General features: G+C 39.6%; 1 protein-coding gene across 12 annotated transcripts in view; it reads left to right on the top strand.

Annotated features, from left to right (window-relative positions):
- The window catches only part of MTMR3 (myotubularin related protein 3), a 152,128-nt gene that overhangs the window by 118,323 nt on the left and 14,538 nt on the right, over positions 1 to 19,267 (top strand). For all 12 annotated transcript variants that reach the window (XM_087423981.1, XM_004429797.3, XM_004429796.3 and 9 more), the window contains 5 exons: positions 5,324 to 5,420; positions 8,228 to 8,341; positions 14,001 to 14,206; positions 14,727 to 14,858; positions 15,834 to 15,945. In XM_087423981.1, coding sequence (XP_087280107.1) covers positions 5,324 to 5,420; positions 8,228 to 8,341; positions 14,001 to 14,206; positions 14,727 to 14,858; positions 15,834 to 15,945 — 661 coding nt within the window. The remainder of the gene's footprint in view (positions 1 to 5,323; positions 5,421 to 8,227; positions 8,342 to 14,000; positions 14,207 to 14,726; positions 14,859 to 15,833; positions 15,946 to 19,267) is intronic.

The following is a 19,267-nucleotide window of genomic DNA, read 5'->3' as shown; positions in this document are numbered from 1 at the left end:
TTGAGAGCTGACTGTGGGATGGCTGTGGATACTGAGATGAAAAACAGAGGTATCTGCCCTTGTGGAGCCTCAGTGAAAGCCTTAGGAATCCAAGCTTCCCATGAGCCTCGTCAGGCTAGTGGAACCCAAAGTCACCCATGAGAGACCACATCAACCTTGGAAGTTTATGAGAATGTGCTTAAACTCTCTCACTTCACTCCCTTATCCATTGCATCTCTTCTTCCTTCTTTATTGAGATGCCATTTTTTTTTAATTTTATTTTTTTGTTTATGGCTCTTTTCAAGGTGTTTTTTTTTTTTTTTGTGAGGAAGATCAGCGCTGAGCTAACAATCATGCCAATCCTCCTCTTTTGGCTGAGGAAGACTGGCTCTGGGCTAACATCCATGCTCATCTTCCTCCCCTTTATATGGGATGCTGCCACAGCATGGCTTGACAAGCAGTGCATTGGTGCGCGCCTGGGATCTGAACCCGGGCCACCAGCGGCGGAGCGTGCGCACTTAACTGCTAACGCCACGGGGCCGGCCCCTCAAGTTTTTTTTTTAAGGTAAAGTTTACATACAATGAAATGCACAAATCTTATGTGTACATTTGCTTAGTTTTTAACCATTACATCTTAATTATTAAATTTTTAGTCTCTACCATCTCCTGGGATAATGAAGTTAATGAATCTAGCTTGCTGCATTATGTTATATGGAACTTTGATTTAAGACTCTTAACTCCAAAAGGCATTTCCTAGTTTTGAGTTGCCAGTTTTTAGTCAACAAGGCTTGCTTTCTCCTAGCTTATTCTCTCCCAACCACAGAGTGAAAATTCCTCATCTTTTTAGATGATTCTTTATTCTCTTGAAAATTTCAGTTTTTTTTTTTTTTTTGGATTTGAGCCAACTTTTAGGATATTCTTAAGTTGTGCCAGGTCAGAACTTCAGTCTTGTCTTTTAGTTGTGGATGACTTTGTCCTGAGCTGGGATGACTTTGGTCCTCAGGCCCTTTCTTTCCTGATACCTGGTATTCTTTGACCACCAGGACATAGAGATGTCCACAGTGTCCTCTGTCTTTTTATGGGTTTGTGATGGATGGAAGCATTTGGGGGAGTAAAGTACTGATTTAGAAACTAGAAAACGTGAATTCAAACCCATACTCTACCAGTTAATTAAAAAAATAATAGTGGGCAAGCCATTTATCCTCTTTATAGTTTCCTTTGTTCCTTTAGCTGGGGCATTCTTGTTCTTTCTGCCCAAGCTGATCGGGGTTTCCTGAAGATGAAGTCTGTTAAGACTGGAGAGTTCAATTCAGGAAATGTTTGAATGCCTACCATGTGCCATGCTTGTGAAAACATTTTGGAAACTATGAATATGCAAGGTGATGCCATTGTAACTGATTGGTTGGAATGCATGAATGGAACTGCATGAATAAAGGTTATATTTTATTTCTTCCCAATATATACAGTCCACACTGAAATTAACCTGCTACCACTCACATGGAATCTTATTGTACTTCAGTGACTTGGTTAGAGTGTGTGTGTATGTATGGCTTTTTCCTTTCATATATTTTCACTGTGAAGTACAGGGGAAAAACTTGCTCTTAAAAAATACCATGGTGGCATTTTTAAAGCCAGTCAACCTGGTCCTTCTGTCTCCACCCAATATTGTTGAGTATTGGTGGTGGCTACAGTATTACTCACCAAATATGAGCATACCAGACAACCACATTCTTATAAGTCATCTTTAGGGTGAGATAGCACTTGAGATATTTCAAAGTGATACCTTTGTATAATATCCCCCTACATATGAGATCACAAGCATAGACTCTAAAGGGTAGAAGTTAGTTTAGTCTTTCAACAGTTAATAAAGTGTTTTTTGGATTCTTCTCTGCCTAGCCTATTAAGAGTAGACTGTGTCAAAGAGGAGGGAAATGGGAAAATTAGATCATTACCTTGTATTCATATAAATCTTAGTTTCTAACTGTTCTAACTGTTCCAGCCATACTGGGGCCACAGCTCTGGGTCTTAATCTGCTTTGGGAGAAGTCTCAACATTGCCATTGGAGTTCATCTGTAAAACTTGCAAAAACCTTTGCAAAACTCTTGACTTTGCTTTTAGCCCCATTTCAAACTCTAAAAGAAATGGACTAAAAGCTTAAAGCTTCTTTCCCATGTGTTCAACTTCCTTCTGCTCATTGTAGTTGCCTTCTTGGTGATCGTTCTATACTTAAGCATTAATTTGGAGTCCTGACAGATGACTGGGCAATTCAGTAGCATCAGGCCCACCTCTTTGACCTCTCTTGTGTGAAATGCCCATTAAGCACATCTTGTTTAACCATGAACAGCATATGACTTTGGGTCTTGTACTGTTGTGCAGCTGCCTGTTTAGTATAAAGTAAAAGCCCTTGCCACTGGAGTCTGTCCTCTGACTTTGAATGCAGTTCCGTAAGTGTACATCTCGATGACTGTACTGGGACCTTTGTTCATAGAAAAGAATGATTTCTCCCTCCATACTCGAAAATCTGCAAGGGCTAGTTCTCGCCTTCTGTGACTCTGGTACTGTTCTTCTTCACATACTGGGTAAGGGCCTGGCTCTTTTATTCCAGGTCTTTAAGCTGGGTGTAATTGTGGGCTTGAATACTCAGAATCGCCCAGGGAGCTAGGCTTTTTTGGGGAAAAATTTTTTAGACTGCCAGTTGACATTGTGACTATGATAGAGAAACTCATTTCTTTAAAAAAGTTTTTATTCCCACTAAAATAAGAATTGCTGGACTGTTTGTAGTGCAAGAAATACTAAATGTTAAAATGCGATAAATCCTCATTTGGGGATAGGGGCGGCAGACAGGAACGGTTGAAATGGAAATATAAAGCCAAACAAAAAACTTAGGACCTTAATATTTAAAATAAAATTGAGGGCCGGCCCTGTGGCTTGGTGGTTAAGTGCGCGCGCTGCGATGCTGGTGGCCCAGGTTCGGATCCCGGGTGCGCATCGAGGCACCACTTCTCCATTCATCCTGAGGCCGAGTCCCACATACAGCAACTAGAAGGATGTGCAGCTACGACACACAACTATCCACTGGGGCTTTGGGGCGAAAAATAAAATAAAATCTTTAAAAAAAAAAAATAAATAAAATAAAATAAAATTGAGATATTACAGCATATCTAATGTTGAATCAATGAAGACAGAATTCTGAGAGGGAAATTCTTAAGGGAAATTCAGCAATAGATGTGCTTGGCATTCACTTTTCTGGCTGAATAAACGTTAAGTGAACTTCTAACACAATTTGGCAAAAGCCAGTTGAATTACTCACGTATGTAAGGTCTGTTGCTAGATTTTTTTCAAGCAGTGGTTTTCAAACTATAGGTTGTGATCCATGAAATCAAAGTTTTAAGAAATAAAGTATGAAGTGAAACAGGATAGACAATATCAAAATGTCTTACACTTATAGTAAAGATAGGTATTGTTTTGTGAAATCTTTTTTTAAAAATAAACATTTGTATTGTGATGTAAAACAATTCTTATTGTGGGTTGTGATGGTCAGTTTCAAAGTTTATGAAGTCACTGTCTTAGAGGATACAAAGATAATTAAAACTTACTCCTTGTTCTCAAGGAACTTGAAATAAGATTTTCTATGCTTGCTGCTCAGTATGTATTTCTTTGTAGCTCAGAATTTCATGCTCTGGATGGTGGTTCTAAGCCCTTCTTTGGGCAGTGGTTCTATGTAGTAAATTGCCAGTGGTGGTGGTGATTATTTTTAAATTATAGGATCCTTTTAGGGCATCTGTGTGTTTAAGATAGAGGTACGAATGTAAAGGACCATTAATTAAAGTACTTTTACCTTTTGCAAAAGACTTGGAGCTGTATCCCAGGGTGGGGAAAATCTCATTAATTAATGAACTTAAGCAGTAGTTTTACAGCTTTTAGATTGGGATTATAAGTGAAAGACTCCCCTGTCTAGTATTCTTGATGGTCACTATTCCTTGCAATTTGTAAACAGATGGAGCCCCAGTTCAGATAGCTTTTTTCCTATTTGGAAGCCTACATCGCTTCTGAAACTTTTCCAAAATAGGCTAGGTTCAGCTGATTATTTCTTTCTGCATCTCTGAACCTCATCTTTTTATAGCTCTCCTTCAGGAAGCCTATAATACTTAGTTTAAGTTCAAGAAAAGCAGTTTAAATGGGAAGCAGTTTTATAGAATTGTCCTTCATTCAAGTAATTGCTGTTTCCTATTCTGAAGCTCCTTTCCCAAGGAGAGCAAAGCTTTATACTTTGATCACCAAAGCAGTCTGTTTTGTGCTTTTGTTTGTTTTTGTAGTTTCTCCCAGCCCCCACCAGCATTTATTTTGTAACCTGTAACACTATATATTAGAGGTACTGCATAATGGTTTTTTGTTTGTTTGTTTATAAAATTACTGCCCTAGGACTCTGTGTGTTTTCAAGAAAGAAAGTTATTTCAGGTTTAATGTCTTTATGTTAGGAACCTAAGGAAGAGGAAGCCAAATTCACTGGGGCAAATGTAGGCAGATTATATACTTGTTTGGGTGGATGTTCTTACAGATGCTAAGCACTTTACTTAATAGTATGGTGTTTCCTAAGATTCCTGGGTACTTGCTGTTATCGTTCCATGATCTCTTATCTGCAATTATGTAATTTGTAAGGCTTTGGAAATTGAAAGATTTTTCTTATTTTATTTGGTGGCTTGACCTGATCTGAGCTGACATGAAGCTATTTGTTGCTTTATTTATCCCATTTAGTTTGAATTATCCCATGCATTTCACTGTAGAAATATTAATAGTTGGTTAAGTAGGCCCTGATGAGAGTGTTAACCTAATATTTTAATATATATACTATCTTAAAATCTAGAAAACTCTCAAGTTCTGAAATCTGGCCCAAACAGTTTCTGATGAGGAGTTGTAGATCTATGTTACTGTTCTTGGTGAACTTGTTGATTTTATTTCCTTTGTATACTGTCAGTCTGAGTGTGGAAATGGGAAAGTAGCCAGTATAGTGATAAGAACATGGGTTTTGGGACCAGACAGACCTCCATAATCTCTCTCAGTCTCAGTTTTGTCCTCTGTAAAATGAGCTCAAGGATACTACCCTCAGAGTTGATAGCAGTGATTAGAAAATATAGTTCTTGATTAAAATTAATTTCCTCATTCCTTTTTATAGTCTTATCCTGACAGGGAATTTTTAACTAAAACTAAATATGTTATTTATATAATACTTGCCCTTCTTTTTTTTTTCTTTTAATAACTGAGCAGGGTAGCTATGCTTTTATTCCACCTGTTTTGCAAAATGGTATTCATTTCTTTCTTTCTGCTGTCTGTCTTTGGCCCCTAGGGGAGCATGTAACGTCAAGGTTTAAAAACGAAGTGGAGCGGATGGGTTTTGATATGAACAATGCCTGGAGGATTTCCAACATCAATGAGAAGTACAAGTGAGTAGTATAGGTCCCTGTGGACGGTGTTTCACAGCCAGTGCCTTTGCAGAAACCCCAATTCTCATGTGACAAGAACATCTGAACTTAGACTTTTTCTTTCAAATCGAGTTTTATTTATTAAATGTAAATGCATGATCTTTAGGGTACTTCAGAGCCATATGTTCCCATTGCTATCACTTGAGTGGAAAAGTGGTCCTTACTTAATAGGATCCTAGAACCTTCCTTTTTACTCCTTCCAGACCTCTATTCTTCCTGGCACATGCATGTCTGGATAATATTGTTTTTACCTGTAGGCAGGCACTTTCTGTTATTCTCATCGCTACTTGACATCACATTAGAGATAGAATCAGTGATCTTATAAGCAATGATAAAACACTTGGGAGCTAACTTTTATGATGTGATTTTACTCCACATCCTATGAAATAGGCATAAATATTCCATTCTTCAATATATGATGTAAAACGAACTTCACAGCTATGATCATTTAACCATTAAATATTAATGTAACCATTATTAAATTTATTTCCCATTACCTGTTTCCTTAAGAGATCTAAGTACTTTGGTGGGGGAGGGCAGTTAGCCACTGTGATTTTGGTGATCTAAGTTTCTATAAAACAAAACAAAATTGTCCAGGAGATTTAAATTAATATATCCTTCTCCTCTTAAGTTCCCTGCAGCAGTTGGAGACATTAATCATTCTGTTGTCCTTTGAGCTGCCTCAATTATGATAGCCGTTTTCCTGGTCTATTTGTGGGTAGCCATCAGAGCATTTCATTTTTCACTGGAAAAACTACAGCTAATTATTGTACATAGCTCTTAACATGGACCTTGGCCAAGGAGTTAGGAACCTGGAGTGTTGTGAAGACTTGGGAGCTACAGACCTGTCATACCTTTGCTTGTTCTCATTGACAAGTCAAAGCAGAGAAAGAAGATGGAGACTGGAGGAGGGGGCCTCAGAGGCTGCCACAGGCTTTGCTCATGTGTAATCCACCTTTCCTGTACTGGAAACTGCTTATCTACAAGTGAGCAAGCTAGTACTTGCTGAAGGGCTGACTACTAGGTAGTGTAATACTTATAGGACAAGGAATATAATGATCAGAAAATTGGGTATAGTCAAAAAACTGAATTAAGCTAAGCTTGTTGAAAAAACGTTTGGGTTCAAAAGGCATTGGTTTTTATTTATTTATTTTTTTTTTGAGGAAGATTGACCCTGAGCTAACATCTGTTGCCAGTCTTCCTCTCTTTTTTTTTTCTTTTTTCTCCCCAAAGCCCCAGTTCACAGTTGTATATCATGGTTGTTGAGTTGTAGCCCTTCTATATAGGACGCTGCCTCAGCATGGCTTGATGAGCCGTGAGTAGGTCTGCGCCCAGGATCCGAACTGGCGAACCCTGGGCCACTGAAGTGGAATGCATGAACTTAACTGCTACACCACTGGGCGGTCCCTGCCATTGGTTTTTAAAATCTCTATTTAATATGGGTTTTAAAAATCAGCTTAGTGTCTTTGAGTCCACTATTTCCACCTCAAAACCAGTCTTCAGGACATTGAAAAGTTCTTCCTACTACAAAGGAAGAATGAGAGCCAAATTTACTTTTAGGTTTAAAACAAGATAAAAGGAGCAAGACTCATGGTTAGAGTATTAACTGTGATCACTGTGTCCCAGGTTATTTTTAGGAGTTTGTGAGTAGGTGATAGGAAGTTTATAGAGCTACTCTTGGTTATAGACATTCTCCTGTTCAGTGGCTTTTAAATTCCTGATACTTAATCTTCTGGAAATTGAGAACAGGAGAGAGAGATTTAGTGCAGAATGATCAAAACCCCCAATTCCTAAGCCACTCTGTATTTTTCTGCCTTTTCTCCTAATGCATAGGATAGGCTAGGGCAGGGCCGCCGCGGTGGTGGTGGAGGAGGAGGAAGAGTTTGTATATTTTAGGATTTGGGTTAAAAGTCTTATTGCCTTCACTATTGAAAAGGAATATTGTGTTACCCATAGAGAGACATTGTCCTGTAAGTAAAAAACCTATCATAAATACTGCTTTCTGGGGCACCAGCTTGACTAGCATGCAACTACCAGCATCTTCCCTAATGAAAACAGAGCTTTTTTCCCCGGAATGTAGTTTGTTCTGAAGTATATTTTATAGAAATTATGATTAATAGTTTATTCACATTACTAACTTGGCTCAATGGGGCTGTGATTATACATGCAAATGGCTGACCTGTGGTACTGTTTCTTCATATCCATGGCTGCACCTGTTCCCAATAATTAGGACACCCTGTTTGGTTCACATCAAAGAATATGTTGATAATTGTGTGAGGTCTCTGGAAACTTGAAATCGTGGGCTCTCACCTGTTTCCCTTTGACAAAAGCCTGAAAGACTGAAGGTCTGGTAGAGATGACACAGACTTTCACTTCTGTAGTTGGACTGGGCAGTTGTGTAGTTAGAAATGACCTGTATTTGTTATAACAGAGAGACAGAGAGTTACGATGGAGTAACTGCCTCTCAACTCCCCTTTTTTTCATTGATGGTTAAAATTGTCGGATTCCCCAAAGGCAGCATTGAGTGGAACAATCCAAGATAGTATCACATGATATATACATAAGTAAACACTTGAGGCAGCCCATTCTGCTGAGCAGACCAAGACTCAAGTAATGTTCCTCATTGCCTTTTAACTGGCTCTGGGGTAGCTTGATCAACCTCTTTATGCTAGCTCACCTAGTGTCTCTCCCTCCCCTCCCTCCCTCCCCTCCCTCTCCCCCCCCCACCTCGTCTTCACCCTCTCCCTCTTTCTCACCTTCCCTGTTAGGCTGTGTGGTAGTTATCCACAGGAGCTCATAGTGCCTGCCTGGATCACTGATAAAGAACTAGAAAGTGTAGCAAGCTTCAGATCCTGGAAGCGCATCCCTGCCGTTGTCTACAGGTAAGTAAGCCTGGCCAGGCCCAGCTTGGTCTGGTGCTACTGCCCCCTGCATGTGGTCATGTAGTCTGCCGCCTCTGCTGCTGCTCATTTGGGAAGGGAGGGAAGGGTTCAGGGAACTTTCTAGGCAATTCCGTGCTTCCTTGTTGCTAAAGCTGCTCTTCTAGTCACACACACCAGTACTTACTGCATCCAGAACACTAGCTGATGGTTCAGTTGGTCCTGAAATTTTAAGATCTGTCTGACATTCTGTGGGAAGATAATGTGCTGACTGCATTTAGCTTCAGGTGTTGGCCTTTGGATTGAGAGAGATGAGTCCTAGAAAGTGAGAATTGGGAGTATGGAGTTGAATCATTTGTGATTGTCTTTGTGGTTGAAATTTCAACACATGGAAGAGCTCTGCTTTGAGAGGAATGCTTTAGAGAAGACAGGTCTTAGCTGGATAGAAGATCTCAGAGATCAAAGGCAGAAGAGCCAAAGGAGGCAAGTTCTAGAAGGGGATGGTGGCGTGGTGATGAGCACAGGTTTTGGTGTTCAGGTCTTTTCTCTGACACTCCTTGCTGTGGCGCCTTGAGGAAGTTCCCTAATTGACCTCAGCCTGTTCCTAATTAGTAAAATGGAAATGATGTTCTTTGCAGATATGCTGTGACATCTGAATGTGAATCTATAAACACTGGGCTCCTCTAAGAAATATCTGGAATAGGTTGTATTCCTGAGGGCTGCTTTTATAATTCAGTGAATGGCTCAGTTCTCACAGAATCATATTAAATTTTTTAAAAAATTATATTGAGGTCATAATAGTTTATAACATTGTGAAATTTCAGTTGTATATTATTATTTGTCGGTCACCATATAAATGTGCCCTTTTACCCCCCTGCCTACCCCCCACCCTCTTTCCCTCTGGTAACCACTAATCTGTTCTCTGTCCGTGTGTTAGTTTATCTTTCACATGTGAGTGAAATCATACGGTGTTTGTCTTTCTCTATCTGGCTTATTTTGCTTAACGTAATACCCTCAAGGTCCATCCATGTTGTTGTGAATGGGATGATTTTTGTCTTTTTTTATGGCTGACTAGTATTCCATTGTGTATGTCTGTGTGCGCGAACGTACATATGTATATACACCACATCTTCTTTATCCGATCATCAGTTGATGGGCACTTGGGTTGCTTCTGCTTCTTGGCTATTGTGAATAATGCTGCAATGAACATAGGCGTGCATAAGTCTCTGAATTGTTGATTTCAAGTTCTTTGGATAAATACACAGTATTGGGATAGCTGGGTTGTATGGTATTTCTATTTTTAAATTGAGGAATCTCCATGCTGTTTTCCATAGTGGCTGCATCAGTTTGCATTCCCACCAGCAGTGTATGAGGGTTCCCTTTTCTCCACATCCTCTCCAACGTTTGTTATTTTTTTGTCTTGGTGATGATAGCCATTCTAATGGGTGTAAGGTGAATATCTTAAGTGTAGTTTTGATTTGCATTTCCCTAATAATTAGTGATGTTGAACATCTTTTCATTGCCTATTGGCCATCTGCATATCTTCTTTGGAAAAATGTCTGTTCATATCCTCTGCCCCTTTTTTGATCGCGTTCTTTGTTTTTTTGTTGTTGAGTTGTGTGAGGTCTTTATGTATTTTGGAGATTAACCCCTTGTTGAATATGTGATCTGCAGATATTTTCTCCCAGTTGGTGAGTCGTCTTTTCGTTTTGTTCCTGGTTTCCTTTGTCTTGCAGAAGCTCTTGAGTCTGATGAAGTCCTATTTGTTTATTTTTTGTTTCCCTTGCCCAAGTAGACATGGTACTCGAAAAGATCCTTCTAAGACCAGTGTCAAAGAGTGTGCTTCCTATATTTTCCTCTAGGAGTTTTATGGTTTCAGGTCTTACCTTCAAGTCTTGGATCCATTTTGAGTTAATTTTTGTGTGTAGTGAAGGATAGTAGTCTACTTTCATTCTTTTGCATGTGGCTGTCCAGTTTTCCCAACACCATTTATTGAAGGGACTCCTTTCTCCATTATATGTTCTTAGCTCCTTTGTCGAAGATTAGCTGTCCACAAATGTGTGGTTTTGTTTCTATGCTGAATCATGTTAAATTTTTAAGAAGTCGTTCCTTCTTATTTTGGAACTGTTTCAGATGTCACCTCCTTGTAATATTCACATTCTCCATTTCATTTTCTCCAGTTTGCACGCTTTTTGGACTCTCTGTGATTTTGGACCAAACCAGTGGAGCTTAGAAACTCGTTCATGCCAGGAGGCATTCTATTGAAATATTGAGATTATAGGAAGGGATTTATCTCCTTGTAGAATTCCCACTGAGATAACTGGCTTATTCAGTTAGTCCACTGAAGGCAAATTCTGATGGCCTCCCTGAATAGAGAGAGATGGGAAACTATTTGCTTCTGGCCCAGTGGAACCCATTAAGTTTTCAACCTCAATTTTCATCACTGTTGTTTTCAGACACCCCTAAAAAAGTAGGTCACCAAATTTACCTATCACTCAAATGATAAGGATGACACAGGAATTAGAGAGCAGTTAAAGCTGAAAGAATTTATGAGTCTTATCAGTGATCAGACCAGCTCAAATAGGGAAAGCAGCCAGCTGCTACTCTGTAGCCAACAGCTGTGTTAGATCAGCAGCCCTGGCATTTGTGGGGTCTGCTGACTTTGAGCACAAGGGGAAAGGACTCTCATTTTCTAAGTAAGGGGCTTTAGGTGAATTCTCCCTGTAGAGAAGCCTAAAAGTGCAGGTTGAAGAAAAACTTCTTAGAATAAACATGGGAAACCTGTTTTCCCTTTTAAAATTTATTCTAGAGGGCATGAGCCATCGGTTTTTTCCCAACCCTTTCTAGAGACCATGGAGTATATATAAATGAAAAAAAAATTTTTTTGAGTCAAATTTTTTTGAGTCAAATTTTCTTAGAAAACTTATCTTTTTCAGTTTGGGCTATATCTTGGAATAATGAATTCCATAATTAAGACAGCACAGTGGGAGATAATATTCCCTAGTATTAACTCTTACCGAAAATTTTTATTTGCAGTTTCTCAGAGAAAATCTGGTCTCAAAAGATTATCAATGAAAGTTCTTGGTGTAGTTCACATAAAATCAGACAGGCTTCCAGGAACTGGCCTCTGTTACAGAACATGTGTCTTGTATCTCTGAGCTCCAAACTGGGTTGTTATATTATTTGGGAGCTTTGTAAGGGATATGTTGAAGAATGTTTTGGAATACTCTACCACTTTCTGCTTTTTCAGCCCAGGTGTCAGGATACTTATGAATCCAAAATATGTTTACTGAATTTAGTTGTCTGTAGACTGCAGTAATGATTCCTGGGGTTACTAGCAGCAGTTACTTGACAGCACCATGCCGAACCAGCGCCTGATTAGTGCTTTCTCCTACTGTGATGAGAGAGTGCTAATTGGATTTATTATTGAGGACAGAGATTGCTCTAACACAGCAAGATGGTGCGAAGGCTGCCCATCTGTAGTACAGTTCACAGCTCCCCCCTCTGTGCGTTGAATGATTGTTAGAAACTTCGAGTCATTTAGGGAGCTTGCCTAATATTAACCTAGGGATAGTTTGAACAGTTATATGTTTTTATATAAAATTGAAGCATTCATTATTTAGTTGGGGATTCGTCCATTGTACATCTTAATTTTTATCCTTTTCCTGGTTCTGTTTGTTAAAATGATAAGTACGCTCTTTAGTGATTTTTATCTGTAGTGTTTTAATTCTCTTTGATGCAGTCTGAAGCATTTTAGACGACTGCAGAAAACTTAACTGCTTATTGCAACAGCTCGCTTGTGATCTAGCGATTATAATGCCATGGCCCTTCAATCGCAAGACCTAGGCTGAAGAGTGCCATCTTCTGTTCCTCTTGGGCACTACTGGGAAGCATTGCAGAGGAGGAGGATCCTCAGGAAATGCCCTGCCAACCTCTTCTGTAAAGGTTTGGCGTCAATCAGCTCAGTGGTTACCCAGCACCTATTATTATATGCTAGTGGGCATTTTAAGAATCAGTAAGGTTTTATTTCCAGTTTGGTTCCATTCAGCAGGTGAACCAATTGAGTGTGTTAGCAATACACAAATACTTTCCGTTAATTGTCTCTTCCAATGAGGGAGGATTTAAAAACTACAAGAAAATTGGTGGTTCCAGTGGAGTTTGATTATTGCCAAAGTTAATTTATGGCTTGTGAGCTTTAGGATTAAAAACAAAAATCTTTCTCACATTGTTCTTTGAAGAAGACAAATAGATTCAATAGTATATTTTGTTTAAATTCATCTATGCCCTACATATGTGTTTTGTGTGTATGCATGTATGTGTTCAGAAACAGTTTTAATGGGAGGTAAGAAATTGACGATTCCCTCTGGGATATAGAATTGGGGGACATATAAGTTTTTTGCTTACTGGCTTTTTATTCTGCTAATTTATTTTTACAGTGAACTGATTACTTTTATAACTTTTAAAAAATAGCTTTATTGAGATGTCACAATATAATTCACCCTTTTAACGTGTACAGTTCAGTGATTTTTTTTAATGTATTCACATACCTGTGCAATCATCACCTCAGTCAATTTTAGTACATTTTCACCACCCCGAGATAAACCCAAAACCCATTAGTAGTTCCTTCCCATTCCCTCCCCAAGCCCTCTAGCCCTGGGTTACTAGTAATCTCCTTTTTTTTTTTCCAGATTTGCCTGTTCCAGACACTTCATATAAAGGGACTCATACAATATGTGGCCTTTTGTGACTGGCTTCTTTGACTTAGCATATCATACTCAGGGTTCATCCATGTTGTAGCATGTATTAGAACTTTATTCCTTTTGATTGCCAAATAATATTACTTTTATAACTTTTTAGTTGCTAAAATTGCCTAACTAAAATTCCTAATTAGGAAAAGACTGGGTTTTAACAGCATCTTAAAGTAGACTGAGTATGATTTCTGATCTTATTTCTTGAAAAAGGATCTATCAGAATATGGCTTGTTGAGGTTTATGCTGTTCCTTTCCTTGTAAGAGCTTAAGGAAGGGTTTCTGGCTCATTAAGCTATCTCCCTATAATAAGAGCAGTTTGTGACTCATGAAATCTCAGGAGATTTTATAAAGCAGTCCATTGTGGGCCAGGTAAGTGTTTCAGTCCCAAAGGTGTGATCTTATTTTGAAAAGAATCTCCAAGTCAGCCATGAGTGCACTGGGCCCTCAGAAGTCAGTGAGGAAACAAATTTTTCTGTTTCAGCATGTATTATGCCAGGATATTCAGGTGCAGTATTAAAAAGGCGAGATTAATGCTTCATTATTGAGTAGCAGAATTAGTGTAGTATTTGTAGATTATTTTTTCCTGATTTTCCAAAAATAAATTTAAAGATTCAAACATTTACTTGATGAATATTAATTTTTCTCTAAGTACACATTTTTCCTTGTGTTTATCCCTAAAATGGTATGATAAATGAGAAAGATCCAGATAGGTTTTGTTATTATTCTTATTGCTATATAGCAACCCATCTTTGAAGCTAACCCACCACTTACCTGTAGTCAGGTTGTTCGTTAAGGCATTTAAAATCCACTGCCTCACTTTTTGTATGAGCACAGAGTATCTGAATGGGGCCACTGGGTTGGGTACGGTTGTTTGGGTTGGGTACAGTTGTTGTGTCTTGTTCCACACACAGGCACCAGAGCAATGGAGCTGTCATTGCCCGCTGTGGACAGCCGGAGGTCAGCTGGTGGGGGTGGCGAAATGCCGATGATGAGCACCTGGTGCAGTCAGTAGCTAAAGCTTGTGCCTCTGACTCCCGATCAAGTGGCAGCAAGTTGTCAACTAGGAACAGTTCTCGAGACTTTACCAATGCGGGAGACCTTTCTGATGTGGACTTTGGTAAGGTGCTCCCTGGACCCATCACAGCAATTTTTATAGCATCTGAGAACCTTTCCTTGAAATGGCCTTTTCCTTGTAAGACAGAATTCGTTTCATGGCAGAGAGAGAGCAAAGCTTCAGTTGATGGAATTGTTCAAGGAATCATGGGTCTTGACAAAGAACCAGGAGACCCTTTGTTTCAAACTTGGTTTAAGAGAACTAGAGTGTTTGTTGTCTTTCTTGCCGTCATGACAAGAATGGAGTATATATGTGATAGGGGACCTTCAGTGTCTCTAGACCATGGGAGAAAACACCAGGCTTCATTAAAGGACTACAGATGTAGAAATGAGGTATAGGAGATTGTAGGCAAAATAGAAGAGAACAAGAGAGAAGTCCTAGGTATCAAAGGTTCTGGTTAGGTGGATTTCACTTCATTGAATTTTTTTGTTACTATATAATATGTGCCTGTGGTTCTTATTTTGCACAGTTCTGGGAGAGACAGGTTCATTTAGTTTTTCCTCCCCACTTCTGATGTCCCTAGATTCTTCTCTGTCAAATGCCTCGGGAGCAGACAGTTTAGCCATCCAACCGCAGAAGCTTTTGATCTTGGATGCACGCTCCTATGCAGCAGCTGTCGCAAACCGAGCCAAAGGGGGAGGCTGTGAATGCCCAGGTAAGGTGTACAGTGCTTTTTCCCCCCGGCGCTCTGTCCTTGTGAGTCCAGCCCATGCCCAAGGGGGTCTTAGTTCTCAATTTCCAATGAATGGCAAGCCATGTTCCTCAGCCTATCTTGAGAGAGCTGGAGCTCTTTGGAGTCTTAACACTGTATGTTCTTTTCAAGGGAGAAATGGAGGAGGAGGTGCAGTGAAACCAAATAATCTTCCTTCCCTGTGCCAACCTTTAGGTGATAAGGGAAGTAAATCCTCTCCCATAATAAGGCCTGTTCATGTTTGGAAGCTTCTTCTTTAGTGGCTCAATTTCTCAGCCTTCTAAAAGCTTTTTGTTGTCTTTAACAGTGGGTATGCTCATCACTGGCTTCACAGAAAACTCCTCACATGGCTTCTACTTAGAAAACCTGGGGTGGAAATTGAAGCAGTAAATACAAAACTCTAGCGAAGCGCCTCTGTTCTGACCTATAACACCCCTACTGTTTGAATGCTTGCTTTCTCCAAGGAGGGACCGTTTCGGTGCCAGTTGTGTGCTGATGGAGCACCAAGCTCCTTATTCAGATGTGATCTAAACTGCAAATTAAAAGCAGTTGTACCAAGGTGAAATTTGAATGTGTGAGATGCATTGTTCTAATAGGCTCTTTTCAAAGAGATTCCAGAGCTACAAGTTAGATGAGGCCCAAGAAGTAAACCTGGGGTAAAATGAAAGTATTTAGACCTTTTTTAAAAAAAATAACAGCTTCTGTTTTGTCAGTATCTTCTTCACAAATCTATCCTTCCTTTTCGCAAAGACAGCTAAAATTAAAGCACTGTTTTCCTCTCCTAATAAAGGACTGGGCTAATAGGCCTCAAAACGTTGCAGTTTCATTAGTCAGCAGCTGCAGTGGGTTTGTTTTTTAGCCAGTTTGCTTCTTTTAAATTTGGCCATATGGGCTTTAAATTCAACATATTTGTGTTCTCTTTATTGTTATTCTTGCCAGAGTATTACCCAAACTGTGAAGTTGTATTTATGGGGATGGCAAATATTCATTCAATTCGGAGGAGTTTTCAGTCTCTGCGGTTGCTCTGCACACAGATGCCAGATCCGGGAAAGTAAGACCTTGACCTTTACCTTAATTTTGCATTACTTTTTTTTAAAAAATGTGTTTGGAGGTGTCTTTTCTTCTATTTCTTTGTAAACTTCAGTTTTACTTTCAGTCTCTGTGGGGTATTCTCCTTCCTGTGTTAGGAGCATGGCAGCACAGAGGAGGAGCTGGGAGAAAAATCTAGCCCTTTGCCAGGTTTAAAAAAGTGCAGCACAGAACAAGTCTCAGCCCTCAGAACGGAAGCATTGCCTTCTTGTTTTTCCTGGGACCTCTTCCTTCTCTTGTACATTGTTTTTGGCCCAAGGTAATAATTCTTTGGTTTTTGACATCTTATGGTGACGCTTAACCTGCCATGAAGAGTCAAAATTTATTCATCTTTTTCTAAAAAGGGTTAAACTTTCTTTCAACTTGCCATTAGGTCAGTTCCTTCTGCATTTGCTTCTGATTTCTAAACTACCCTCTCTTATTTACTAAGAACATTACCGTGATTTTTATTGTTTATTAAAAATGAATTGCTGGCATTTGCAGTGAGGAAGGTAAAATAACATTCCCCCATCTCCCCAAGGGAGCTGTTTGAATACAAGATAAATTAGGAGGAATGCTCTGTAAAACAAATATGGACAGATAAATATTTAAAAGCCCCTGTTTTACTATTTAAGGAAGCCAGAAATGATGCCAGAGAAGACAGAATTTTCTCTTTTCTGGTGTTTGTGCTGGAGCCCATAGCTGTTTCCCCGAGTTTTGTTCAGTAGATCTCATGATCACATCAATTTTTGCAGCATTTTTTTTTTAAGATTTTATTTATTTTTATTTTTTGCCCCCAAAGCCCCAGTAGATAGTTGTATGTCATAGCTGCACACCCTTCTAGTTGCTGTATGTGGGACTCGGCCTCAGGATGGACAGAGAAGTGGTGCCTCGATGCGCACCCGGGATCCGAACCCGGGCCGCCAGCATCGCAGCGCGCGCACTTAACCACCAAGCCACAGGGCCGGCCCAGCATTCTTTATTTGACTTTATTAAATCAAATGGCTGCCTGAACCACTTGGACTAACTCCTGGTAGCAAATGATTCAATTCATCACAGTTGCAATCAATCCAGAGGGTGAAGCTATTGTCCTTGGGGAAAAGCCTGACTGAAGAAATAAGATTGCTGCTCTGCTTTAGGGATTAGCAGCTTGCATCTGCTACATATTTCTAGAAGCCCACTAGTCACACTGTCTTCCTTAAAGGTGGGGCACAGAAAGCCTGGGTGAGGACTCAGGAGATCTGCCACTGACTGTGTGATTTTGGCCAAGTGGCTTAATTACTGTGGGCATTAGTTTTCCTGTCTGTAAAATGAAAGGGATAGAATCAACACTACCTATCTCTGTCATCTTCCATATATTAAAATTTTTTCTTAAAATGCTGTTTTTTAAACTCAAAGTCAAAAGGATGTAATTAGCTCTTGCCTGGTCCAAATGAATGTCTAGGGGATTTTATTAAGGAAGAAGGTAATGCTTTGTGTGTATTTGGCAGCAAATCATAATGCAGTACTGGAGCCTCCCCTGTGGATAAAAAGAAGTTATGGCAGTGGTGGGACCAGCTATAAGCAAGCCTCTGGACACTTTATTGCTGCTGTGGAGGGCTAGGGCATGGTATGTTTCTACTACAGTTTAAGAATAGGAAGTGTGGAGTCTCTCAGCACCTGCTTGGTTGGCAGATTTTGGAGTGCAGCTTCTCTGTTAGGCATGGACAACATCAGTTGGTGTGTAAGAATAGCTTAGTCAGGTTCAAGGGAACCTTATATTGGTTCTTGTTTACCATTTCTCCAGGGGCCAGGAGATAATTTAGTATTGGCTCTCCTAAGCCTTATCTTGTAGTTTCTTTTAAGACTGTGTGAGGAATGAGAATAAACAATTGATCCACCATCAAAAAATGTTTCTCAGGTACCTATTAGGAGATAGAAAGTCTTCAGATTGAATTTTTACCCATGATTTAAATAGTAGGAAGCATCACTGTATGCTAGACACTGCACTGGGGGTACAGCTGTGCCTGAGGAACTGTGTCTGCCCTTTGAGGATCCAGAGTCTGGTTGGTAGAGCAAGCTAATCCATGTGAAACCAATGTTTATGCACTACATTCTATTGTTTGTTTGCCTGGAAAGACTCCTTCCTTAGACTAATCCAAAAATTCATACTCAATCCCCAAGATTTAATAGGCCTTTATAGCCTAGTCTTAGCCAAAGCCTTCTCAGAGCCCCTGACAGAGGTATGTATTCCCTCCTCTCACTCAGTGTTTGAAGGGCTAGACTGTGGTCTTAACTACTAATGTGATCGCATTTTGGAGAAATCAGAGCTTTTTTGGTGGGGGTGGGGAGTGGAATTCATGACAGGGCACAAGAAACAAAATGTCAACACAGTTGAAAAACAAGTATGATCAGCTTGTGATTACTCCCAAGGGGCAGTTTTTAGGGTCTGATGCTTCCTGAAGGCCTTTGGAAAAAAGGTTCTTCTAGATCCCTGCTGAATCCAGTCTGTGTTAAGCCCAGTAATAACTGTGTAGCCATTGGTGTACTAATTTGTGTGAGTCTAAATCATTAGTTTGGGCCCATCCAGTTTTAGTCAGGAGACATTCAAGACTTGAGCAGTGATAGGTGTTAGGGTGTGGGTAGCAGAAGATGTTGTCTGCACTGTTCTTGAATGTGGCATCAAGCTTACATCTTGTTATAGACTTTTTTTTTTTTGAGAACTTGTTGGGCAGAGTTGCTGATAATTAAATATAAATATCTTCTGTTTTACTTCTCAGAAGTGGCTGCATTTCCTTCAGGAGAAGATTACAGAAAGAACTACTTAGACAGTAGCCCCCCCTTATCTAGTTTGACTTTCTGTGGTTTCAGTTACCCATGGTCAACTGCAGTCTAAAAATATTAAATGGAGAAGTCCAGAAATAATAAGTTTTAAATTGTGCACTGTACTGAGTAGCATGATGAAATCTCACGCTGTCTCTCCCTGGGCTTGAATTATCCCTTTGTCTAGCATATCCATGCTGTATATGCTACTTGTCTGTTAGTCCCTTAGCTGTCTCGGTTATCAGATTGCCTGTCATGGTATTGCAGTGCTGATGTTCAGGTTACCCTTGTTTTACTTAATAATGGACCCAACATGCAAGAGTAATGATGCTGGCAACTGGGATATGCCAAAGAGAAGTCATAAAGTGCTTCCTGTAAGTGAAAAGGTGAAAGTTCTCAACTTAACTAAGGAACGAAAAAATATTGTATGCGGAGGTTGCTAAGATCTATGGTAACTTTTATTATAGTATATTGTTATAATTGTTCTGTTTTTAGTTATTGTT

This window comes from Ceratotherium simum, chromosome 35 (genome assembly GCF_057802395.1).
Source record: "Ceratotherium simum simum isolate JZ-2026a chromosome 35, ASM5780239v1, whole genome shotgun sequence".
NCBI classification, from domain to species: Eukaryota; Metazoa; Chordata; class Mammalia; order Perissodactyla; family Rhinocerotidae; genus Ceratotherium; species Ceratotherium simum.
This window is presented reverse-complemented; position numbering and strand designations above follow the sequence as displayed.